A 27,103-nucleotide genomic window follows, 5' to 3' on the forward strand; every position below is an offset into this window, starting at 1 on the left:
TTTTGTAAGAGATCTAGCTGAGTCTGGAGATGGAAGAGATCACACAATATTACATATGAGGATACATCAGTACATTCTGTGGAAAAAAGTCTTGCCAGTAATACAATTGTAACACAGTATTGGGGGGGGGGGGGGAGGAGGAAGTGTTAACCTTCTGTAATCAAGTGGAATTTGTGCTGAAAGGAGGCAGCATTCAAATAGCCTTCTTGGAAGCAGTGATGGTTTGAAGCACATAGATCTTGAGAAGGATTTAGCAAAGTGCACTACCAATGGTCTCCTTGCCAAGAAATCAGGGAGCAGCATCCCTGAGGAACTGCTGCCATGAAGTCAGGCTAATAGTGAAAAACAGAACTGGAGTAACCAAAACCCCCACTCTCACAGGTGCTCACTTTCTTCCCCATGTCAAAACGGCACCAGCAACTCCACGAGGCCCACCAGAAAAGGGGAAGAAAAAAAGACTTCATTCATTTTTGCAGAGCTTTAAAATTATGTGGAGACATCTGCACTGAAGATAGTGCAACAGCTTCCTCTCAGGGTGTTTGCAGACAGAAAGGGCTTTTTAGATCCTACCGCTGTATGGCTTTTGAGAGGAGAATGTAACTCTTCAGGAGTGGCTTCCTGAGCAGGCAGAGCTTCTTGCTTGTAGGCAGCAAATGGTGGTAGGATGCACAACTATACAACACTACAGTTTTACTGGCTTGGGGCTAGAGACAGATTTAGTGTGTGGTGTTAGCTGTGGTCATAGCACCTGTGTAGCATATTACTAGCTTAGAAGCTGTATTTGTGGTCACTGTGAGATCGGTACCTGTCCCTACTTCATTTTCTTATCCTGAAAACCAGCCCTGATTTCCAGGATTACTGGCACCAAAAAGTTTGTAAACAAGGTGATGGGCACAGCTTGGGTAGTGCAAAACCACAGCTGAATCTGTGGATGCAGAAGAATAAACAACAGCCAAAAGAGGGAAGTTAAAACTCAACTATTTTAAGACTTATGCTACTGAGATTGGACTGAGACACACAACTCAGCCACGCATTCAGGCTGTAAGACAGAGGGTCCCCCTACGGATGCATTCCCAAAGGAGGTTCTGTGTTAGATAACTATGGAGACAGGAAACTTCATTTGACAATGTGGACGGCCCTTTTTGTCCCCTTTGCTACCTAACTAGAGATTATTGGTAACATGGACTGAGGTTGGTGGGTGGGAAGGGCTCCTCACCTTCCCTCTGAAGTACCTTTTTTTTTAGTTAGCATTGAGGTAATCTTTTTTTTTTTTCACCCATCTCTGGCTGATGTGTCAGGTGTGGGGGATTTCTTGACTGAGAGGAAACTCCTTGCTGGGACTGGTTTTTTTGTTTGTTTGTTTGTTTTGAGGGGATGCATTGAGGGGCACAGAACGCAATGGCTGTCTTTTCCTAGGGCAAACTGCTTGGGCTTTCTGATCCTCCACTCCTGCTCTCCAAGGAGAACAGCATTCAACAGCATCCCTCAAAATTACACCTTTTGTAACTGCTGAGTATGTTTTGAGCTAGTTCCTTACCGTCCTTGATAAGGGTGAAGCCATTGCAGGTCAGTGCTCACCTCTGCAGAGTTGGAGGTAGTTCAGGGCATGCAGTTCTGCCGTGGGGGCAATGACGAGGCAGCAGAGGACTCAGAAAGCAAAGCATCGCAGTTTCAGAACAAAAGCATTACAGGGGAAGCCTGCCTGACACAATACAATTATAATATTTATATATATATTAAAATATTTATATGCTGCATTAATAGTGAATTACTGATACAATATTAACAATCAAAACATTTACTTACAATAAATAGCTTACATACAACCTTACATTACCATGTCATCTTTCCCAGCTTCCTCATCAGGTTCCTGGCAGAATAGTTAGTCCTGTGGTTTTGTTTTCTTACGTTGAGAGCGTGTCTTTTTTCCCAGAAGAGGGCTGCTAGATTAACATAATTTGAATCTTTTGTCATCTTGGTCCTCTTAAACTAGGTAAAACCTTCTGTCCCATCTCCATGGGGGAGAAGCTCAGGAGGAAATAGTCCTCATCTCACCCACAGAGACAAAAATGTAATTACCAGCAATTCTGTAAAGACAGACATACACACACACACACACGCAATCATGTGAAAGGTTCCTTTTTTAAAATACATTTATATAATAGCTATCTAATAATAAGAAATATCTGTCACACAACACCAAAGCCAGATCTTACCACTGCCTATTTATAACTTCATATAAGCAAACCACATGTATCCAGGACTCCTACTGCAAATGGAGGATTTTTATCTGCATCACGGAAGAATTTTGAGGATTACTTGCTTACTGTTGCAATGATGCTGTGAAGATGCAAAGCACTGGCAGAGGCTTTCTACAGCCTGAAAAAACAGATAGCACCACAGCACAAAGAACAACTAACCTGCTGTTGTTCCAGCTCTGTTGTCTTTACCAAAACCCATAGGAAGGTGGGGAATTTTCAGGATATTGAACTAATAAGTAGAGGTAGTTTAACAAAATTTTGTTTGTTTGTTATGCTTTGTTTTTTTCTCCCTAAAGAGGAAAAGAAATTTGTGAAGACAATTGCTTGAAGTGCAGTAGTTTGCATTCTGGCTAGCCAAGGGAACTTAAGCAATACTGTCAGGGATGACTTGGCAATATAAATGGTGGTTTTTAAATGAGTCCAGTTAGAAATATCAAATCAAAAGTAAATAAGCTTAGAGCAGCTATTCATTTTTTTAAACAGAGAAGCATCATACTAACAAAGATTTAAACTAAAGGCGTGCTGGCTCTCACATAGCCATTAGGGAGACCAGAGTGGGTTTTTTTTTTTTTTTTGGTGCAGAACCTTCTGTATAAAACAGTACCATCTTCATACAATTCTACACTACCTTATGGATTGATCAATACTTCTTTTACCACAGAGTCAAGCAAAGCAAAGTTCTGCAACATGTTTTGCTGCTACCCCTGCAAAAAAAAATCCCTAAAATTCAGTTAAAGTTTTGGCAAAGGACCAGCAGGGGTGTTGCAGGAAGTATCACAGACCGGCTCACCAGGAGGAGGTAGTGGATGAGGCGTTCTGCAAACAACTGGCAGAAATACGTAGTACATACGCAACTGGGAAGAGCTTGTGATGGTTTACTTGCGATTCCAAAGTGACGGCACCTTCTGCATGGAAGCTGCATGAGCTCTGGCTGGGCTAAAGCAGCGGCAGTTGTATGCTAGGAGAAGCTTTCACTCATTTGAAGAGGAAAATACAGTGTTATGCCAAGTTAATATTTTTGAAAGAATCTGAAAGGTGGACGTGCTAAATGATACCTACAGCCTCCTGATTTTGAACTGGCAACATCCCTGTGCACAGAGGGTATTCATGGTGCTGACACACATTTGCCCACGCTGTGTATGTACTTCTACAAACAAGGGGATTCAATGTGGTAGAAGCAGCTTTGTAATAAATGCAGAGGAATACATGGGCATGTACAATTCTGCACCTGTTCCATCAGTATAGGATGCAAATGTTTAAATCTTTTTCTTTATATTTCTACAGGGACTTGAGATTAATGTCAATAGGAGGTGGTACTGATGAAACCATGCTTTCTATTATATGCAAATTCATGGAAACTCTTCCAAGCAAGTAACACGTCTTCACTCTACCTCAAAAATCAAAGAAAGAGCATGGATTTTACTGCATACTGAAGGCAATGCTTTCCAAGAGTGAAATAAATAAAAAAAATGGAACGGTACTTTTTTCCAGCAAAATACATGTATCAATATCATGATACATGTTCTCCAATATAAAATTCACACTGATGGGAAACAGTCTGAAAGCGTGTGGCCTACTGCAAGATTTTTTTCTGTTTTTAGTGAATTGCAGCTTTGAAGCCTCTCGTGATCCACACTAAGCACCCAGAAATCTTTACAGAGTGATAGAATCTTATCGTCTTTAATCAAGGTATAACTACATTTAAGAGCATCTAAGCCACCAATTAAAAAACGTAACTTCCATATGGGTACAGCTATAATTTCAGTAGTAGCGTAATCTAATTGCACTGTAACTTTGCTTTCAAGATCAATTAATTAAGTCAAAAATTATTCCCAGTCATATTCAAGTACTGGAACAATGATTTTTGCTCTCAATTACCACTGCCTTCCATATATTTAAGTTTCAGCACATAAATATCAAAATAAGTTCCTTCAGCAAAAGCAAGTCAAAAATCACAAGCCGCCTAATCCAACGGTGGCACAAAATTGTCGTCTTCATTACCTTCACACTGACTTGTACTACTTTCTGGCATACATGTTCAGTGGTGGGAGTAGGGGTTGATTTTTAGTTTTAGAATTCTACAAACAACTGTTTAATTGTATCAGAAATTTTGAGACCTAGTGTTTTGTGTGCAATTATGAATGAAAAAATATTAAAAATAAACACACTAATGTGAAAATTGTGTACTTATTTAAATAAGATTGTAAAATGGATATGCCACACTCTGAAGTGTAATGAATATTACACTATTAGAATAACTAAAACTAAGTATTTTCAAAATTTGTGTGATTTGTTACACAAAAAATCTCACTGACATACACATCTACTATGATGAGCATCAATTCTTCATATGATCTTTAAACTTCATTCTTTACATTTACTTACTTATCAGCCATACCTTCAAAAACATCAGTAACTCTCCTAAAACAGCCATTTGAGTTAGAAGAGACATTATGTCTTACTAAGAAAAAAAAAGCTTCAGTGGAATTGTCCTTGTAACCAAGTGGGTGTGAGTAAGCATTTTCTAGAGAATCTCCAAGACGCTGTAAGATTAATAGATCGATAGTCAGAAGATTGTGTTGTATTTCCTTTCGCCTGGAAATAATCCATATAGTTGCTAGGTAGAATCTAAGTTACATTAAATTGAGAAACAATTTATATTGTGTAAAAATTTCATACAAAGGATCTCAAAACCAATAAATAAGTGCAGTATTCGCATTCAACCCCTAGTAACTGCAACAAGTACAGTCAGTGCTACTAGAACTTTTCTAGTATACACTCTATATTTTACTCTATATGACCATGCCATAGCATCCTGAAGTTTTGCCAACTATTTGTGAATTCCAAAGACTTTCAACGTAATACTCTTGTACCAGAAAAGACAACTCCAGAGGAAAATTCTAAGGCTGCAGTGCATGGTTCCCACCAACTGCCATGCCTCTTCTCTTCATGAAATACTCTCAAAGCAAGATTTCAGTTCAGATTTTAAACTGAAAATTGACCTTTTAGGAAGAGAAGGGAAAACCACTACAACCTGTATTTGCTCCAAAAGTAAAATAATGTAACAATATAGATGTCACAGTCTTTAAATGAAGAAACGAAGGAAGGCATAGGTTTACAATTTTTCCCTATTCCTCCTCCCTCAGCCCCACCCCACCACTGAAGAAAGAAGCAAGGGAGGACGGAAAGGAGGAAGAGAGACCCTATTTTATATAAATTTCCTTTTTACCTGGTTTGACTTTTAAAACAAAAATCCTGTTGGTTTTACACATGAACTGAAAGACAGGTAAGAGGTTTTTTTTTGTTTGTTTGTTTGTTTTTACCAGTGTGCTCTGTCAAGGGAAACCATAGCATATTCTTCAGAACAAACAGGACATCTATCAGCTGCGTAACTACTTGCATCCACCTATTTTCTATTTTGTATTAGGTAGATAAAAACTATTTCAATTTATTGGTAAGACAGATCAATTAGTAAGGGGAAAAAAAAGTCTAGAAAGAGCCAGAAAAGAAGAAAAAAGCTGATGTGAGATAAAGCTTAAATATACTTCCAAAAGATGACCAACTATCACAGGAATGCGGTTGTCAAACGGTTATGTCAATAATTATTACTCATTAGACACCTTACACTCCACTCTTTCATTAAAATTATACAAGTGCTTCAAGCTTTGATGGCATACTATATCCTATTGACTGTCTTGGGGAATACTATATTTGTTTAGCAAGCCTAGCAATTCTTATATAAAGAAGATGCATTGTACTGGCGTTAATATTTCAATGCTCTCTTCCTTGTAGAGGTTTTGTAGACCTTTCAACGGTCAAAGATTAAACAGGCTAGGAACAGTTACATTTTAGTTACTTTTATATAAATATTCAGATTGTGTGATTTAGATGTAATACTTCTGTTCAATATGAAAACTAACATGAAAAAAAAACATAGCATACACCTCCATTTATTTTAATAGCACACAACACACAAGTCTAGCCCCTTAAATGCAGTACCATCTCCAAAGAACACTGGTATTCTACAGCAGACAAGTATGTATACAAACAACAACAATGAGAATACTCCAGGACATTTTATTTGTTAGAACATAATTAAGTTATTAATGGCAACGTTATACAGTATTTCTAGAAAAGTCATTCAAAATTAGATACAGTTTTCATATCTAGAAAACATTTTTTTTGAACTTTGAACTCAGCAATGTAATAGCTTCAACTATTAGAAACCACGTGGTGAGCTAAAGCTAAGTGTTAAAAGTAAAAAAAAAAAAAAAAACTTAATATGACAGCACCTCCAACAGGTGCATCATAATATACTTCAATACAAAATTAAAAATACTCAACCTCATATTTCAGACATGCAGTGTAGATTTGGGACTCATCACTGACTGAAAAGTAAAGAAACTAATGGTAAAAGTTCTAGTGATTCAATGGAATCGTTACGTTTTGGATATTTTAAATATAAAAGGAAGCACTTGTACTGTGTCCATATCTGCTTAAAAGTACAGATGCGCAAGCATTATTGGTCACATTTAAATGAAAAATCCAGTTTTAAGTAAGTTCTCTGCAAAATGAAAAGTTTAAGCTATCTAAACATGTAGACTAATAAACCTATCCATCTGGGCATCGCAAAAATAATTTGAGGAGGGTATCACTATTATTTTTGTTACCTCAGGCCAACCTTTTAAAAAAAAAAACACAGATAAAACCAATTCAGAAAGATCCACATATTGTTCACGCTTTTGCAACCTAAAAATTACTACATGCCTGAAACTGGAGCTCTAATTTAGAGCATGGTCCAGAATGAAAAACAAAACGTAAGAGAAAGCCTAGTAATTCTGCAAATAGTTCACATCTGAATAGTCCTTGTTTGGGGGGATTCTTTCATTTTTTTGTTTTTAAATCAATTCTAAAAATTTTTTTCCTAAAAAAGCAACGCAGAATGCTAGCAGTTTCTGCGTGTTTACAAATAATTCCCCAAAAACAGGGGATAGTGGGAGAAATTCTGATACATTAAGAAAACTATATATAACATTGCATTAAGTATTAATGCAGTTTACAACAATTTCATTGTGTTTTATCAACAGAATGCACCAGTTCAGATCAAGGTCTTCATTAATTAAGACTTCTATGGTTGAAATTACACAATTTAAACTGAAGATAACATGCATCACCTCAGTTTAATAATCCAGTATATTACAAAAAAAACAAACAATGAAAAGAGCATCATGTAGCATAAGAGTTTTGTCTGGCTCCCTCTGGAGAGTGTTCTCAGTCTGCCCATAGTTGCACCTAGCAGCCCACCTGTAGAGTCAAAATCATTATCCTACGTTTAAACAACAACAAAAAAAGAGAAAAAAAAAGAAAAAAATGTTACTCTGAGAAAGCAGATTGACCACAAAGCTTAAGTATATTTTTTTCTTCTCTCAAATCTTCCAAAACTGAAATTATTTCATAGGTAGTTTCTGAAAATTAACCAGGAAAAAACTTTTGCTGATTAATTTATCCAGAGAGGTTTTTTTTTTTTTGCTTAAAGATTGCTTTTACATGTGGAAAAAACAAAGCATTTCTGACTTATTTCCCGCTTCCTTCTTCTAAAACACAATTAAACATAGGACTGCCTTTTTGATAATACTGTACATTTGCTAATGTACAGTAATACTGTACATTCAAAACAAATAGTTGTATCTGAAGTATGAAAACCTTGGATGTTCTTTGGAAATACTGCACTCACGCAACTATGTGAACAGCAATATCGCTGCTGAATTGGTCACGTTTTACAGCCAGCAATAAGCTGTCAACATTTTAATAGAATGTTCTTTTATGTAGTATAAACATTTATATGCTACTAACTTCTCAATCCCGCCCCATTTTTAAAGAAAGTTAGTGACTAAACACTTACCATTTCTGATAACATTTTGTTTTGGTTTTTAACCTCTGTTCCAATTTCAATAGAAAGCTATTAAAAAAAAGGGGGGGGGGGGGAATGTTAAATATGAGTAAACAGTTATACATAAATTAGAGAAGCCACTCTAAAATAGGTGATATCACTAATGTTTTCCCAGGTAAAACGTGAAAGAAATACCCGGTGTTTTTGAAAAACAAACACAAGTTATAAAAATAACAAGTACAGCAATCCATCAATAATCCTCAGGAAAGTAAATATTTATCATCTGACTACGTGAGTTTAGAGGGTCACAGAAAGTACTCAATGCATCTCTTCCCCTTTTCTCCTTTAACAGGGAATTCCTTATCAGAATTACTGTATCGACTTGCAAAAACTTGAGATCCACTCAAGTGAGTAGCAATTATCCACATCCTTGAACAACTGTTACAACTCTTGGCACAGAGGCCAAGAGCACTCTCTTCCACAGCGTTGCTGGAACTGACACGCTCCTTATCGCTCTCTACAGTTACCTTAAAGGAGGCTGTAGTGAGGTGGGGGTTGGTCTGTTCTCCCACGTGCCTGGTGACAGGACGAGGGGGAATGGGCGAAAGTTGCGACAGGGGAGTTTTAGGTTGGATGTTAGGAAGTACTTCTTTACCGAAAGGGTTATTAAGCATTGGAACGGGCTGCCCAGGGAGGTGGTGGAGTCGCCATCCCTGGAGGTCTTTAAAAGACGTTTAGATGTAGAGCTTAGCGATATGGTTTAGTGGAGTACTTAGTGTTAGGTCGGAGGTTGGACTCGATGATCTTGAGGTCTCTTCCAACCTAGAAATCTGTGTCTGTGTCTGTGTCTGACACCTGTAACCTGCTGATGCATCTCTTTTGATAAGCTGCTATACTGTAATTAAAATTTTCTTCCGTGAAAATGTCTATTCCTTCTCCGTTTGTGCCCTGAAGCAACGATGGCACAGCAGCACAAGAAGGCAGCAAGTCAGTCTGTCCACAGACTGCAGCCATGGTCAGCAAGGTCTGGCGATCACCCGGCAAGTTGACAACAATGACACAGGTCCAAGGTCAAGCCAAAAAGTCAAGTCTGCAGGTCAGGGTCAGAATCAGGGAGGTACAAGACCAGGCACAGACAGAGCTGCAGCACAGCCGTTGCTGTAGCAAAGACGGGGGCCAGACAGCAGAACCTCAGCTCGCAGCAGCTCCCCAGTGAAGCAGGGGTAGCCCTCCTCAGGCCCCAGTGCCTTGGATTAGCCAAAACCCACGTTTTTGTGGCACAACCTCAATCCCACGATTTCTTACTGCCACTTTTCACTGCCACCTACAATCAAGTCACCAGTCCACCTAATTCAATTCAGCGTGACAATATCACTGTAATTAAATACTTACTGATTTAATGGCACTGACTTTAGTGCGCAGACTTTCCGTTAACCTTTCATTTTCTTCCTCGTAGACGCTGTATCCACTGTTGGTATAGCCGTAATTACCCGACGGTGCTCCATCACCTATAAATACAACAGCCAGTAGTTACGGGCAGAAAACACCACTGCAGCAAGTGCCCTTCACATGTGAAAAAGCACTCTTGGCATTTAACAATGCATTTCCTTAATCAAAATGAAGCAATCAGGAAGAGGCGCTGCATGCTCCCGAGAAATAGATTCAACCTTTTTCAAGCACAGAAGTCATCTTTCCAATATGCAAATCAAACTAGGGAAGACTGAGGAACGGCTGCACTTTAGTACCATAATTTTTTTCCTGAGAAAATGTTTTCAGATGGCTTTTATGGAAATCAATCTAGGTATTACATGGAGATGTGAAAAGCAGCACTGAGGTCACTACATAGAGCAGTAAGCCTAATTCGAAATAAGAAAGTTGAGATCGTTCTCTAACAAAGAATAACAAAGACAACATTTGATCACACCTGCCGCTGAAGGACAGAGCATTCTCTGAACCTTACACGTGTTTCTCTACAAACAAGACCTTAGACCAGAGGCCAAGCCTCTAAGCAGAGGAGCACACTGCCACTTCTGTCAGCAGTCTGCAATTCTCTCACTCCTGCCTTTGCTTTCTGGAGCTTCAGGACGGTTAGCCAGACAACAGACTCTGCAGAGAAAGTGGAGCAGAAGGCAACTGAGATCAGTCTCCTCAGCTCCATGCACTCCCTTCCTCCAGCCTCTCCTGAAGGTCTCTGACAGGCAGCAGCTGGACAGCAGCACTGGCACAGCAGCTAAAAGGCTGTGCCTTTTGCAGATGACACCAAGCTAAGTGCGTGTGTCGATCTGCTCGAGGGTAGGAAGGCTCTGCAGGAGGATCTGGATAGGTTGGACCGATGTGCTGAGGCCAACTGTATGAAGTTCAACAAGGCCAAGTGCCGGGTCCTGCACCTGGGGCGCAACAACCCCAAGCAGAGCTACAGGCTGGGAGATGAGTGGTTGGAAAGCTGCCTGGCCGAGAAGGACCTGGGAGTATTGGTTGATAGTCGGCTGAATATGAGCCAGCAGTGTGCTCAGGTGGCCAAGAAGGCCAACAGCATCCTGGCTTGTATAAGAAGCAGTGTGGCCAGCAGGTCTAGGGAGCTGATTGTCCCCCTGTACTCGGCTCTGGTGAGGCCGCACCTCGAGTACTGTGTTCAGTTTTGGGCCCCTCGCTACAGGAAGGACATGGACGTGCTCGAGCGAGTCCAGAGAAGGGCGACCAAGCTGGTGAGGGGTCTGGAGAACAAGTCTTACGAGGAGCGGCTGAGGGAGCTGGGCTTGTTCAGCCTGGAGAAGAGGAGGCTCAGGGGCGACCTTATCGCTCTCTACAGTTACCTTAAAGGAGGCTGTAGTGAGGTGGGGGTTGGTCTGTTCTCCCACGTGCCTGGTGACAGGACGAGGGGGAATGGGCGAAAGTTGCGCCAGGGGAGTTTTAGGTTGGATGTTAGGAAGTACTTCTTTACCGAAAGGGTTATTAAGCATTGGAACGGGCTGCCCAGGGAGGTGGTGGAGTCACCATCCCTGGAGGTCTTTAAAAGACGTTTAGATGTAGAGCTTAGCGATATGGTTTAGTGGAGTACTTAGTGTTAGGTCGGAGGTTGGACTCGATGATCTTGAGGTCTCTTCCAACCAAGAAATCTGTGTCTGTGTCTGTGTCAGGCCAGACAAAGATCAGCCCAAATATAAGATCTGAAACCACAGAACAGACAAGCAAACAGAAAAGAACTAGTAAAAGCTTTATCATAAAGATCCTACTAGATTAATTCCACCAGCAGTCTGGTTATAACTAATTGGTATTTACGCACAAAGTCAGAATGCCACAGTATGCGTCTGAAAACCCGTGGTTAATTCCTCTTCGATGCACTTTAAGGATTTTTGTGTTTGGATGCTGATTTTCTTTTAGAGAAAAAACGAGAGAAAAGAGACACACCAATGACATTCACAGATAAAGCTATGTCTCAATTGGTTTCACTGTGTGCTTTGCATACATGGTATTAAAATTTGTAAAAGCAAGCATTATTGATAACAGATATCATTTTATATCAAGCCATAAAGCTGCTCACAATTACATTTTTTTAGCTTGCACTTGTAAAGAGTTTTTAAAATTTTATTCTGTCAGTTAAGCTAATGACAAACGTACAGTAAGGCTGGGCAAAATGTCATCAATCACAGTGAGAGCTGAGGGCTTTTGCCCCCTAAGTTGTAAGTACTGATGCCAATTACAGAAAGTTGGCTATAATTACATCATTTAATATGGCCAGGGTTGTTCCCACTGTTTTGTTTCACAAATGCATCTAATACAGTACTTCCTACCAAGTGATAAGCAATTCTGAATACATTTTTAAGTTAATATACCATGTAGCTTCAGGCCACAATACTGTAACTGTGTGGTTCTGACATAGATGGCAACATAGCAGATGTGAACAACTTGTCCCAAAGCTTTCGAACAGGCACAGCTACTTCTGTATATGGAATAAAAGGACTGTGTAGAAGGCTGGCTACTACTGCTTAAAGGAAGGACAGAAACTCCAACATGGCAGCTCTGCGGACTGCCTTGCAGTACCACACATTGATAGTTCATGTACTGTAATATAATCTCAGGCCAAAAAAAAAATAGAAGTACCAGGTAGCTGGAGTCAAAGGCAGAAGTACTCGTGCCCAAATTCTACTTCCAGCTCATTAACTAAAATAAAAGGTAACTGCAGACTGACAGTTGAAGTGTCAGGGCAAAGCAGCAAATCTTACTGCACGCACATTTAAGTCTTCTGCTTGACCTTCCAACAGATTTTTGAAGAAGTACCTTTGGGATGCCCCTTAAGGCACTGACTGCCAGAGGCCTGCTAGAAGAAGGCGCATTCTTTCCCCATGCTCTTTCCAAAACCTTCCATTGCTTCACTCTTTCAGAAACACCCTCACAAGCTGGACGCCCTTCAGCCCCAGTTCACACTCAAGAACAAGCTGTTTAACAAGAGCGATGCAAGACCTGAAGGCCCAAGTGTTAGCAAACACCCACCTTCTTATGATAAACACCCCAACACTCTCTTGATCTACTAAGAAGCGTACCCAAGATTTGCTTTACTTTGTAAAAATACTACGAGACAACACAAATAGGAAATGGAAAGTAAATCTAGAGTAGCACTACAGACACACCTGCTTTAGGTATATGGCATTTGTCAGCCCCTAAATATTCACTGAACACACCTCCTTCTAGGGCCAGATCTCAGCCAGAAGCTTCCCAGGCACGAACACACGACACAACCTAAGCTTCACCGTGTGGGCCCAGCACCTGCAAGCCCTTCAGTCGTCCCGCAGGAGTCCAACCCTTCTCTCCAGCCACCAACGTGGCTGCCGGCTGGTGAACGAGGCCTCAGCTTCCACCAACACCCGGCAGGAGCTCTGCAGAGACCCCCCCACCTTCCCACCTGGCTGTATTTTGGGGTAAATTGACACCAATTTTTTCGGTTGGTTGGGGTTTTTTGACCCAAACGTATCGGGAAAATATAGAGAAGGACCAAAACTAAATCAAACCACCAAGAATTCGGAAAGGGCTTGCGTGAGGAGCGACAAACCCGCCCGCCCACGGACACCCGGCCCAACAAATACCCAGATACCGCCACCGGGCCGCGGCATATCGCGCTATGTCGCGACATGTCGAAGGTTGTCGCAGCCCGCAGGGGCCTCGGCCCCCCCGCCGCCGCCCGGGCCGGCCGCTCTTACCCAGCCCCGCGCGCCTCATGGCTGCGCCCGGAGCTGCCGAGGGAGGAGGAGGAGGAGGAGGAGGAGGAGGAAGAGGAGGAGGAGGAGGAGGAGGAGGACGGGGAGCAGCCGGGTCTCGGCGCGGTGGCCGCCGCCCGCCTCATTCACCCGGGCAGCGCCACGACAGCGCCCGGCGCCGCGCGGCCCGCTGGGCGCCGCGCAGCCCGCTGGGAAATGGAGTCCTCGTCGTGCCGCTGAGGGGAGGCCCGGCCCCAGCACAACCGGCTCCCCTCAGAGCCTGGCAACACTCACAGTTTCAAAAGAATAAAGTGTGTTAAATACAGCCTGCCGTGAATGTATTCAGTGCGTCGCCTATTAAAGCATGCTTTGGTGTTGAAGGGAAAAACAAACGTAGCCTGCTGTAAATACATTCACCTATTAAAGCAGGCATTAAAGCAGGCATTAAAGCAGGCATTGGACTTGAAGAGAAAAACAAACAAATGTGGGCCTTTGCCTGCTACAACATTATCACTATCTTCAATAAAACGATAACGTACTGATGGCCTTGTGAAACAGTCACAAAAATAAATTTCAATGCTGAATGGAGTTCTGTTTCCTTATTTTGTTTACCACACAGGCATGCTACTGCAGTGTACAGCCATACAGCAGCTCAAACTGGAAAGCTGCAGATCCTGTTATTACTGAATTACATTGCCAATTACAACAAGCTACCATACCATCAGCTTACGCATTGATTTAGGCTGTTTGTGTTCTCATAGGACTTGGGAAGCCTGGTATTGGACCAAGACCTGCTTGTATTGTACAAGCTGTATAAACTCATCCCAAAGCTCCTGCTTCAATGAGATTGCAATGTAACAGGGGTCTGTAGGCAAGTAGAGCTGCAGAAGGAAGAATAAAATTACACTTGTCAATATGAAGCCTTATGCCCTTCTGCTGATGCCTTTGTAATTGCCGTAAGACAGCCCATGCATCTTTTTGCAGAGGACAGAAACAGAGCTAATTACACCATTTCTTTTCTCTCCGCTTGTCAATGTGAATTAAGACGTTAATCAGTATCAGTTCAACTTTAAAATAATTGTTGAGAAGCTGTTGTTCATTTATGTGCTCTTTAGCCACATTTGGATGCCCACATCTCAAACAGCACTGTAAAGAGTAAAATGTTAATACTTGTTAATCTAAATAGTTTATCAAAACTTCAACTAAGGCATTAGTTGCATGTACGAAGTTGAAGAAAAGGCAAAGGAGAAGTAACAAACTGCAAACCTGTCCTTCATGTTCCGCAGCATGAAGGAAATATCTATCGATTTTTGTCTGGAGCTCAGCAGTTCTTACTGGAGTTTGCAAACTGCTGTCACTGATGAATTGAGACTCGGTTTACATCAGCTCATGGAAATACATCAGTTGTCTGAAGAAAGGGAAAAGTACTGTCACTAGATTAAAGATTCTGTTCATGATAAAACCACCTGAAGTTCACAAATGGGCTCATTTCCTAACTTTGCCAGGACAAAGAGATCGCTTGAAGAATTAAATGTTTAAAACAGCAAAATTGAGATGTTGTAAAATTTATGGAAACTGAGCAAATTCGGATAAGAGTTTCTTCATGAATGCTACAAATTTGAACCAGGGCTCTCTTAGAAACAATATCCTCTTCGAACACAATTATTGATTTATCGTTATGGTGACAGTGTTTGCAGTAATCATTCAGAACCAGAGGGTTACCCCAAACTGCATGGGGTGTCCCACATGTCCTACCAGCTGAAACCTTTTCTTAGTGCTCCCATTTGTTGGTTCTCTTTACTCTCTCTGATTAAACCAGATGCACACATTTACATAGCAAATAGCCCATGTATTTTATTAGTAGATTACTCCATGACTCTGTCACAAAAGCAATAAAAAGAAAAAATAAAGAAAAAAAAAAAAGAAGGAAGCTGTCTGAAAAGATCTTGTATAGTCAAACTTCCAATACACAGGTGAAAGCCTGGGAATCTTATTAACATGATAATAATAATGACAATATTATCATTGAATTATTAAATAAGTAACCAAAATGTCAGTGTTCTTACATGTTTGATAAACAGGTTTGCACAGTCATCACAATTAACACTCTACTTTCAACAGTTACAGGCTGTGAAAACAACCTAACAAGTTAGTCATCATTAGAGTTGAAAAGCTGATATTGCACTATATTATGTTAGTATCAAATATTTCAATGACTGTTTTCTTAAGTTGTAAGCTGCAATCATTTTTTTTAAATCTGCTAGTTAGAGCTTGATCCATTGTGCAATTAAGTAATAGGTGATGAGACATTTATGAATAAAACTATTGTATTAGCCCTGTAGTAACAAAACTAGATCACAAAATAATTAGGATTCAGTGTCTTCAGAAAGGAGTAAAGAGCATTTTTCATCAGTATCCTTTTTCACATAATATCCTGATTTATTCTAATGGTATTTAGGAACTGAGAGCCCTCAAAATGCTTCTGTTAAAACAAACTTGGTTCAATCAGTCAGGTGTCTCCTCCCGTAAAACCAACATTGAACTTGGGATATCATCAGCTGTATTCTTCCTGGTTGTATTCTTCAAATACTGCCATCATGAATAAAGAAGATGCCAGGTGAAACCACACCTTTCTTAAGACCTTAAATGTTTGCAGGAGGCTGATCAGAACTGTTGCTGTTGCTGCCTAGAATGTCAAGCAAAGAATTAATCATGTAAATCACAAGTAGAATAGTATGTGCAATTGTTATTGAAGCTCTTTAATGATGAGAACATAAGTAAATCACTGCAAATACAGACAAACCTCTCAGTTTCATCCATCACAATGATTCAAAACTTTATTAAATGCTGTCAAAGAAAACTATGTCTGTTTCTGGTCTTAATGCACTTCCATCAAAGGCAGCAACTTCTTTCTGGGTTAAGCTCTGGAGTCACCTTTTCTCGTTGTGTTTTCAAACTGTGTTCTAGGGTCTTTACATGACAACCTTTACCAAGTGTCTGCCAAAATAGCCTTTTATTGCTTTTACAAGATATTAAAAGGACAAGATTTAGCCTTTGGGAACTCCTGTTATCGTTGATAAAACTGCATTGCTGGGAATCAGGGGAGCTTCTTGAACATACAGAACTGTACTCACCCATGCCTGGGCCTTTCCATACAAAGGTTCAAAAGACCATTAAGACTTTGTACCCATAAAGAACTTCGGTCTCATAGCTTTGTACACGTATATCATTACATGTTGACAAGCCACCTAAACTCATGATAAGATTTTACAACTCACTAAATATGCTTAGAACAAAATTTACAATGTGCATTTATGTATATTCGTGGCTGTAATGTGTATCACATTATTTTTTTAGTTCATGATTTCGGTATTGTCTCATTTTTTCCACTCACAGTGAAATGTTATCCTCAGGGAAGCCTCAGGGAGATGGCTGGCCAGGCACGGCTCAGCAGCAAAGCACCAGCTGAGGGAAGGAGAAGCAATATCCATCTTCCTGGGTAGCATCAGCAGAAAATATCTGTGATTGAAGAAAATATTTAAAGGAAGAAAATGTAGTCTTTTTCTTCTTTACGACCCAATTTTTTTTTGACTAACAGTGAGGGCTTCTTTCTCCTCATTTTGATATAAGCTATGTTTGGGAAGTATTGAGCTTTATCTTTGCTCATGGATAATAATATTTAAATATGATTATTATTTGCTTAATTGTTGCTAAATACTGTGGTTCTGTTTATTCTTTCCTTTAGTTACTTCTTAGTAGCATAAGCTCTCGATCTCTTCTTTGATTTAGCAGGGAACACACCCACATATCTCTGCTGCATTTTTATAGATTTCTTGTCAGTGCTGTTCAATTGCATCAGAACAGAGAAGGAAGGCTATGGACCCAACTGCTGGTCTCCCTCCTGAATTTCATTAGTGAGGGCAAGAATCAAAATTTACTGAGGTCATAGAGAATTTTTGTATTGACTTTGGATCGGGCTATAAATTTTTATTAAAATAACAACTCCACTGATTCTTTGTCTTCCAAGTAGCGTATGCTGTGTAATCTATGAATAATTCTAGTCATGATTTCTTTCTCTCATATTAAGGTACCATTTCTGATGTCAGCTTTGACTGGATAATAATATCAGCTGAATGAGTGATAAGAATTCAGAGCCATTGCAGTAGTCTGAACATTAATAACTGTGATGTTTAAAGAGGAGGACTAATACATTTAAAATAAAAAGTGGAAGTCAAAGTAATTTTTCATTTCAGTAAAACAAATGTATGGGATGACTGGAGCATACAGTTCCAATGCTTCATAAGATGCAATTAAACAATAATTTGATGATTAGAGTTCTGTTTGTTTTGACCTTTCAGACATGTAGGAAAGGCTTTTACCAGTCAAAATAGAGAATTCAATAAAAACAGAGAGTTTAAACACAACAAATTTCTGGGAGGGGAGAGCTATTTTGCAGACCTGTATCTAGGCAGAGCATTTTCCTACAGCACACTTCTGAAAATAAATGAGGTAGGCATCATAGTTTTTTACTTGTCCAGAAAGGCAAAAATGAGAATGTGAATCAAGATTCATGGATTCTGAGCTAGCTTTGTGCTAGCTTTGTGCTTGCTTTGTGCTTGGCCACCAGAGAGATACTTGAAAAAATAAAAACACCGTGTACTCCCTTAATTCTCTTTAGTTTCCTCATAGGTCAAAAAATCATGCACAAAACGATTTGTTTGATGACTAATTAGAGGAATTAATGCCTAGACATAAATCTGCAAAAGCTCTTGTAAGTCCCTTGTTTTCCAGAAAGACCGTTACAAAGAAATTAGCCATTCAAATCCCCTTTTTAATGGTCATTTTCTTAGATTGTTTCATGGATCACAACAGCAGGGCTGCTTACATGTACTGGAGCATGGTGCTAACAGGACTTTGTGGCTTCCTGTACTGCAGTGGCTCTTTCAGAGTTTCCTTGTGTATTTCTGTATAGCATTATGTTATGCCACAAGAACATATACTGAAAAATTTCTGTGTTTCTGTTATTTCTCAGATACAGTGTAGCAACTGGGAAGAAGGTCTAACATAGTAATCTATAAAGAAGCATTATGCACTTCTAAGAAAAAGCTCTTTTAATTTATAGAAAACTTGAGGGTCTGATCTAGCTCTTAATGAAGTCAGCAAAAAAAAAAAAAATTCTTCAATTTTTATGGCATAGGATCAAAAACTGAAGTAACTGCAGTGCAGGAAGGAGCATTAACTACAGGGTAGAAAGGATCATTATATTTCAGAATTAAAAGCTGTAAGTTCTTTTCATGGCTTCTTGTAAATATAGTTGAAAGCAAACTTAGACTATGTTTTATGGTACACCATGAAGAAAGATTTCAGCTCTCACAGCACATTCACCAATAGAAGAAATATTATTTGCTTGAAAATGACAAGAAAAATCAGTAGTTCACTTGTATAAGAAAAAAAAAAAAAAGTGATATATGAGCTAGAATTAAATGACAGTCTACAAATGTTGTTCACTGTATAGACGCAAGCCATAACCCTAAACCCCATAACTGAACAATAGCCAAAATCTTTTGTCCCTTTGGGGGTCATGTTAGGCAAAAAGTCTGGAGAACTGGCTGCAGGATAAAAAAGGTTTCTACCCCATTTACCCACAGTTCAAGTTCACCAAGCCTGCATCCTGTTGTGGATGTCTTGAGGTCCAACAGGTCAGACCCAATGATGAGCTGCTCCTTGGTTCAAGGCCCACCAGCAGTGCTCTTGTAGAGTACATCCCGGCTTATTGCTCAAAGTCTGCCAGGCTGCCTTTACATCTTTTCTCTTCGAGTGCTGGCCTTGACCTGCTGGAACACTCTACCCTACTGTTTGACTTGTGACAAATTAAGCAGTAATCTTATTTAACACATTTCCTTTCCCTTTTGTGCATTGCCGAAGAGGCTTTTTTTTCAGCTTATCCTGATGCTCAGATAGCCACCATCCCCTTAAATAATTGCCATCTTTAGTTCTGCACAACCAGTAAAGATGGGTTGGTATTTTTGAGTCCTTTTGCCAAGGAAATCTAACGTTTCAATTGAATCTCTTACCCAATTCCAACTCTTTTCTGAGATCCCAAATGAGGAGAAGGGCTCAGGTTGATGGTTTCTACAGAGTAACTTTCCCCAGAATGGTTTGGGAAAGATGGAACATTATACACAAGCTAACTCTTCCCAGAGTGATGCTCTTGAGATGACTTCATATGCTACGTGATAAGTCAAATTAATTATACTTTACTTGGAAACTCAAAGTTAAGATGCTTTAACTCAGAGTTAAAGTTAGTTTATTACAGGAACACTAAGTGTCCATATACCCCACTGGTATAAAAGAAAATGTAGGCATTTTGCACATCTGAATTTCATGTTCATGAATCTTCATTTACAAGGAACAGTTTCTTTAAATAAGATTATTAAGCTAATCTCATTTATTAAAAATAAAAGCTGTTATTCAATAAGGTTGTCATTGAAGTGATGCATTATGTATATATTTAAAGGCTATGCTTTAGTAATCATGTTATCTGTCTTCATGATCCTCTGGTGACATTTATTATATTTCCCTAGAGCACTCTGTTTTAGTATCTGTCAAACAGAAAATTTCACACCAAAATTTAAATAGTATATTCCAGTATAGACAAATGTTGTTACTGTTTTTTACTGCTTAGTTTGACTACTTTAGTGTCCTCTCATGGCAAAATACGTTTGGGGATGGGTGGCATTCCCTGGAGGAAGATACTCTAAGAAGATCAGGATATCCTGCATTTGGTTATGGAAACTCAAGAAATGTCTGCATAAAACAATCGTCTGTAATCTCAGAAGCTGTATGTACACTTTCATTTTGGGGTTCTTCAGAGGCTTTCTCAATTAGGACACTACAGCCTGGAGTACTTTGTATGTGTGCATTTACACTGCAGGTTCTTTAAATGGTCAAACCCAGGATATATCCAACAACCTCTGCCTGTCTCTTCGACTGCATCATGCCAACTCCATAACTCAACTCGCTGCCTTCGTAAGAGCATCATTTGCATTAGACTTCTCAACTTCTGTGGTTACATGCATATTCACAGTCATTTCTAAGCACTGACAGGGAGCAGGCCTTTTCTGTAAGCCAGGAAAGTGGGGGCAGAGGGGTCCTCTACATGTGCTGGGTCTTCCAGGCATCTCTGTCCAGATCCATAGTGATGAAGCAGATTCAGGTGCTTGGGTGAGTATATACATCGGTATGTCTACTAGCTTTACAGAATGACTTGAAGTAGCAGGCTTGCTGGCAGGCTTTCTGGCTCTGCATGGGTGGCATGAGCAGAGCCACAGGTAAGAAGACAGGGAGTACTTTTTTCCCTAAGGTGTTTCTTTTGACGAGGCATGCAGGTTGTGGCACAAGGCCAGCATTAAGGGGAAATATTACAGGCTTGGTGGGGTGCTCATGCTATTGAGCAGTGGTGTTCCAGGAAAGGACACTGTAGAATACAGGTCAGTATGCCCATGGCCAGGCATACTCCAGGTTTCCCTCCTCCATATAAATGATGTATTCTCCTAATGCTTCAGAGAGCATGGCCATTTCTTAACAGGATACACAGTTATGGATCTAGTTTCAAGAGTTCCTCTGATAGCTCCCTGCTGAAAAGTGTAGACCACTGCCTGTAGTGTAGACCAGTCAGTGGTATAAACTTCAGACCATATTCCTCCTTAGTGGGTCATCACTGACAACAGTAAGGGCAAGGATGATCCTGGACATATGATTCTGTTTTAGGAAACGAAATTTTCTGTATCTGTACAACTCGTGACCAGTTACAATGTGAATAACTGCATATTCCTTCAGTATTTTTCTAGACATTCTAGTTCATAAGAAGTTGATGATAGAAAAAAAGTCTGGCAAGGACAGCAAAAACAGACAGCAAGCAAGGCAGGTCCGAAGCACCTGGCGCTAGTGCCTGGGATGTGCTTGGCAGCTGCAGATCAGCTCTTCCTGTGCCAAAGCTCCAACTGGAGAGGCACTGGACATACTGCAGGTGTGCAGGTGATCTGATAGAAGTCTAAGGTGTCTGGCATGTGCTGTGTGTGTTCAGGTTCAACATACCTGTGCACTTGACAGACTGGATCTACCACTGTCAGATCTGAGTCATTATCTTTATGAGACAAAGGAAACCTGAAAGACAGGAAGGAGATCCTCAGCCAAGTTCCAGAGAAGAATCTCAGTGACTTGCTAGGAGAACAGGTCTAGATCTAATTTTACCTTTGCACCTCCTAACATTGTCACAGAGAGCATAGGCTCACACACTACCACCTGGAGAAAGGGCAGTCTTTTCCCATTGTCTCCTGTAGATGCTGGTTCAGAAACAGTGGCTGGGAAGTGGTATGCAGGATGGAGAACGACAATATTGAATTATAAACTTGCAAAGTAAATGAAGGGGATGGAGCCAAATCTTTAACATCTCTGCTTCTCTGTTTCCCTGTCACTAAAACATGGATTTCTTGCCATGGATATTAAGAGGCCTATTCAATAATTGTTATTAATATGCTCTAAGATCTTGAAATGCAGCATACTTTAGGAAAGAAAGTATAATTCAAAGTCAGTGGAAGAAGAATGTCCACTATTTATATTACAGCAGAATCAAACGGCCTAATCCATCGTGTAAATTATATGCAGAGACTTGATACCTCCTCCAAAATCTGTGGGAGAAGAATGATCTTTTTTTTTGCATTACAATAGAGTCATATGAGATGGTCCATCTTGTAAGTTATAAACAAAGGCAATGATACTTCTCCCAGATACCTTAAAACCCTTATGAATCCTGTAGTATATTATTAGTCATTTTGAGCATTATGTATCTGGCACATTTTACCAGTGAACATGCCATTTGAAGGAAAAAAAAAAAGATACTTAATAAAAATATATTAATATAGTAATATATAAAACATTCAATTTTTTGAATAATGCGAGAAAACTTTGATTAGAAATATTTTACATCTTGGTCAAATAAGCTATATGTTATGATGGTGCTGCCTTGGATTTTCTGGTTTTATGAAAAAAAATACAGAATGTGCAGACAGGTTTGCAAAATCCTGTTCACTCATATCAGCAAACAGCTATATGTAAAGAGCTTTATGTGAGGCTGTTGAATGTGAGGCTGTTGAATGTCATGATCTATAATGGATTAAATACTAGCTTTCTATATACACTTGCACTGCTGGTAATGAGAGTGTATTCTAGGAATCACATAATCTTATGGAACAAAATTCCACATCAAATATTATGAAGAAATATTCAATAAATACCACCCTTTAACAGATTCATAATAAGAACTTATGTATATATATGTATGTGTGTATATTTATATATATATATAAATAGACAAAGACAGCTGTCTTTGGGAGCAGCCTGGCTAGGAGACAGATGTTCTCCCAGTACAGCTGGGCAAGGCTCCTCCAATGGGGAACTGAGATAGAAAAGAGAGAGAGACCTGTTTAGGCTGGAAGAAAATATGTGGAGAGGCGGAAGTAGCTTAAAGCCTCGTATATGATCCATACAATTACAAAAGAAAGGAGGTTATGCTGTGTGGAGATGTGCAAAGGGAGCTGAGATACTCAACTTTCTCTCTCTGCCAGAATTCTCAAAAAGAACCTGACAGAAAGCATTGAATCCTTGCTGGACATTCACAGGGTATAAGGGATGTGAATATCAGCCAACTTCAAATGAGAGTATAAACCTTTGTTGTGCACTTCTGCCACCTATAAACTAAGATGTTCATTATATGGTTTGGTACAGCTTAACTTCAAGATTCTTCAATGAACTGTTTTATATAAAACTGCACAGGTTTTCAGGAGTATCATGCAAACTTTGATAACAGTAAGTTCTAGCCAAGTTTCTAAACATGGCATAACTGTTCATCTTCTGTCTTTTAAGAACTTAGTTTTCATAGAAATCTGGAGAACACAAACTTAGAGATAAAAAAAAAAATGTTTACATGCACTGAGAAGTCGGCAAAACAATTGAAACTTACTGGGAGACCGTAGCACACTGGTCGATACAGTTTTATTTCATGGAATACAAATGAGGATTGTAAATGACATTTAAGAAGGGAATATGAAAAGATCGTTTTCTTCCCAGAGATGAATTATGAGTAGGTTTGTACTGAGTTGCGGGATATCATTATTATTTTTACATCAGTAATGCCTTTCTAACCTCAATTAGCAAGGGACCAGAAGCCACGCTATGAATCTTTCACTGAAATGCAGTTGTCAGCTATGTAAATGACTTTATAAATGTGTCCTGAAAATGGAATTGGTTTATGCAAATTAACCTGAGCCACAGTTTGCAAGATGAGAAGTATGAGAAATGATGGAATAAACTCAGTGGTGTTGGGAAGCATCGTTGGATTCCACCTGGAGGGAAGAGCATCACTTGGAGAATCAGCTGTAAGTTCCACCAGAGGGAGGAAAGGAGCCATAGCTAACATTTTCAGAAGTACAATAGGTGGAGGTCATCTATCCAGCTCGCCCCTCTCATTTGTAAAAGTCACTTTTCCTTCTTAGATTGTTTCCTTTCATGTAAAAAGAACCGTGATTTAAATATATGCTGACCACCTCTACTAAAAATGGAAATAGATTTAAAATAGAAAGATTGGTATTTTATACCCTTTAATGGTAGCTGGCTCTTAAAAAGGCTTGGAAAAAAATATAGTTATCATTGAAACCATTCACTGTGAATTATTTTAATGCTGGCAGCCTGACAAAAAAATAGAAATCTCATGCTTTCACAAGTCCCTAGTATTTGCTAATTTATTTGGTATTTTGCCCATTATATTGAAGACTCATCATGAGCTCCTGCTCTGACTTTGCTTTAGTCATTGATTAATGATGTCTCACGTATTGTCATGTGAGAGATTATTAATCAATGTCTTTAGTAGACTTAATTCGGTAGAATCTGCAAGTGCTGATCCTTAGTCTTTATTTTGTCTGTGTTTATACAACTCGGGTGGAATTCCTGACCCAAGAGATATTAACAGAAGCGCCAATATTTACCTTAAACAAGGCAGAATTTTGATCCTGAAATCTGAATGAAAAGCTGAGAGAGGATCAGAAGGCCCAGAAAGCTATCTAATGTAAAACAGATTCAGGTGTTAAGTTTTGGCTTATGCATATATATTAGTATAGGTTAAAATCATAGAATCATTAAAGTTGGAAAAGGCCTCCAAGATCATCTGGTCCAACCATCCCCTACCACCGATGTCACCCACTAAGCCACGTCCCTAAGCACCATGTCCAGCCTTTCCTTAAACACGCCCGGGGACGGTGACTGTCCAACCTCCCTGGGCAACCCGTCCCAATGCCTAACTGAAATATACACCTATATAACTAAAATATACACCTTCCTCAATTCTAATAGCCATCATTTTCTTCCTTAAATAACAAATACCCTGTCCTAACTGCTTTCTTGAGGGTACTACTGATTCTTTTAAATCAATTGATTCAAGTATATTGGGGGGGGGTTGTTTGTTTGTTTTTTAGTTATGTTTTATGCCAAGATAAATGAAAATAGCAAACCATGGTGATTTTAGAAGTTGACAATTACAGTAGCTTCCCCAAAAATGTAAGGCCAATGCCAGTTAATAAGCTATTCTTATTATTTGTACTAATATGTTTATTTTCTGACTTCATTCTTTGCATTTTCATGAAATTGCTAGTGCAGTGTTTAAAAGGTAGGTCATGTTGATGCATCCTTTATCTTCAGCCTTGAAAGTTCTCAGATAAACTGAGATACTACACCAAGTGCCCAAATTTACTTTTAGTTTTAAATTTTCTGTAATTAACAAAATTCTTTATTAACAATTAATTTAAAATCTTCCACGTGAAAAGCTTAAAAGCTAATCTGTGCAACTAAAATACAGACCACTTTCAGATGAAGTAAAATGAAAGACTGACAGCGTCATGGAAGAAATCAACTTCATAGTTAGCTTGTAGATTAAGGCTTGTGTGGGTGATGTGGTGTGATATGCCCTACTCTGCAATTTGAATTTTAACTTCTAACAGCTGTGTGAAGCTGAATAGCTATTTATGGTCTGTAACAGGAATACATGTACTGTGATAAGCATGGAGATTTTGCTTTCTTTAATCTTCATCTGTTGCCTCATCTCTCAGTTAAAAAAAAAAAAAAAAAAAAAAAAAGGAAGAAGAAAATGGGGTGAGGAACCAACAAATCAGCTAAGCTAGAAGATTGGTGAATATTTATACTTGAAGATCTGCCAAAGCATACCACAATGATAACAATCAATAGAAGCTACTGAGACAGCTGTTTTCCATATCTAGGGCTAGTCCTAACTGAAGGTACTGTTTCAGATGGTGCCTACAAAGATCCGTGTCCTCACAGTCTCCATGTGCCATACACAGGTAGCCTGTACAGGAGCCTGGTGGAGGAAAAGTGCTAACACACTGCATGGTGTATAGGTATGAGGAAAGTTGGCTTTTTTTTTCCTTGTGACTTGTTGGCTGTGTTGGTTGATGAGAAGCTCACCATGAGCCAGCAGTATGCACTTGAAGCCCAGAAAGTCAACCATATCCTGGGCTGCATCAAAAGAAGTGTGACCAGCAGGTTGTGGAAGGTGATTCTCCCTCTTAACTCCACTCTCGTAAGACCCCACCTGAAGTATTGCATTCAACTCTGGGGCCCCCAACACGAGAATGACACGGAGCTGTTGGAGCAAGTCCAGAGGAGGGCCATAAGGATGATCAGAGCACCTCTCCTATGAGTAGCTCAGGGAGCTGGGGTTGTTCAGCCTGGAGAACAGAAGGCTCTGGGGAGGCCTTACAGCAGCCTTCCAGTACCTAAAGGGGGCTTACAGGAAAGCTGGGGAAGGACTCTGTCTGGGGGTAGAGTGATAGGGCAAGGAGTAATGGCTTTAAACTAAAAGAGGGAAGCTTTAGATTAGGTATAAGGAAGAAATTCCTCACTCAGAGGGTGGTGAGGCGCTGGCACAGGCTGCCCAGAGAAGCTGTGGATGCCCCATCCCTGGAGGTGTTCAAGGCCAGGCTGGATGGGGCTTTGAGCAACCTGGTCTGGTGGGAGGTGTCCCTGCCCATGGCAGGGGGTTGGAACTGGGTGATCCTTAAGGCACCTTCCAACCCAAACCATTCTGTGATTCTGTGATTGTATAACCTCAGTTTCTGTTATAACCCACTCTTTCCTTTCCAAAATAACTTTTTCCCCCTTGCAAATCAGGCCATCTCTGGACTATTGACTTTTATTTCTAAGAGTCTGGAATAACTTCAGTCTCCACATTATACTGAAATATTTCTGATTTATGCTTTAACATACAAAACCATCTGTTAAATTTCTGAAGATGAGAGCATTATATTTAATATTCTACTGATATACAAAATCAGAGAGCCTTTTTGAGTGGTCTAAGACTCAAAGTTTATGACATAAGTTTTAAAAAGTTCAGGTGGTACACAAACCACAATCATGACCAGAACTGAGACAACATAAAATGTAACATTTCAATCTGTGTTTCATGCTTCATAGCAATGACTGACCAGAAAGAATTAATTTACTGAAGGAGAAATACAGTGAAATCATTGTGCAGTAAGGGACATGCCAACTATGTTTCAGGTCATGGTCTACATTCAGTTTCTGGGAGAAAGTTCTAGACACTGGTAGGCCTTAAGCAGATGTGGCAAATAGCAGATTGGAAACTGAAACTATAGCCATGCAAACTAGATGAGGTACAACTATTGGCAGAAAGG

The 27,103-nt window shown here is 39.8% G+C and overlaps 2 protein-coding genes across 4 annotated transcripts in view; one reads left to right on the top strand and one right to left on the bottom strand.

Moving 5' to 3' along the window:
• Positions 1 to 4,815, top strand: part of LOC118247398 (probable acyl-CoA dehydrogenase 6) — an 89,754-nt gene extending 84,939 nt beyond the window's left edge. For 2 of the 3 annotated variants that reach the window (XM_035545356.2, XM_050708884.1), the window contains one exon: positions 3,546 to 4,814. In XM_035545356.2, the coding sequence (XP_035401249.1) occupies positions 3,546 to 3,636 (91 nt within the window). In that variant the 3' untranslated portion in view covers positions 3,637 to 4,814. Of the gene's footprint in view, positions 1 to 3,545 lie in introns of all 3 variants that reach the window. The other variant, XM_035545355.2, reaches the window with a different exon arrangement.
• Positions 4,816 to 6,318: 1,503 nt separating this feature from the next.
• On the bottom strand, positions 6,319 to 13,547 carry BET1 (Bet1 golgi vesicular membrane trafficking protein). The gene is made up of 4 exons (XM_035545357.2): positions 13,347 to 13,547; positions 9,544 to 9,659; positions 8,164 to 8,220; positions 6,319 to 7,587 (listed from the first exon to the last, which is right to left on the bottom strand). Exons 1-4 carry the CDS (start codon positions 13,363 to 13,365, stop codon positions 7,432 to 7,434), a joined length of 348 nt encoding a protein of 115 aa, XP_035401250.1. The 5' UTR covers positions 13,366 to 13,547; the 3' UTR covers positions 6,319 to 7,431.
• Between the last annotated feature and the right edge of the window lie 13,556 nt (positions 13,548 to 27,103).

This window comes from Cygnus atratus, chromosome 2 (assembly GCF_013377495.2).
Source record: "Cygnus atratus isolate AKBS03 ecotype Queensland, Australia chromosome 2, CAtr_DNAZoo_HiC_assembly, whole genome shotgun sequence".
NCBI classification, from domain to species: Eukaryota; Metazoa; Chordata; class Aves; order Anseriformes; family Anatidae; genus Cygnus; species Cygnus atratus.

What these genes read in the sequence shown, in the direction of transcription:
- BET1 (XM_035545357.2), bottom strand. An exon ending in AAGTCAGTGCCATTAAATCA is followed by an intron (nt 8,221 to 9,543) that starts GTAAGTATTTAA and finishes TTTTTTTAATAG; the next exon opens with CTTTCTATTGAAATTGGAAC. An exon ending in ACAAAATGTTATCAGAAATG is followed by an intron (nt 7,588 to 8,163) that starts GTAAGTGTTTAG and finishes GTTTAAACGTAG; the next exon opens with GATAATGATTTTGACTCTAC.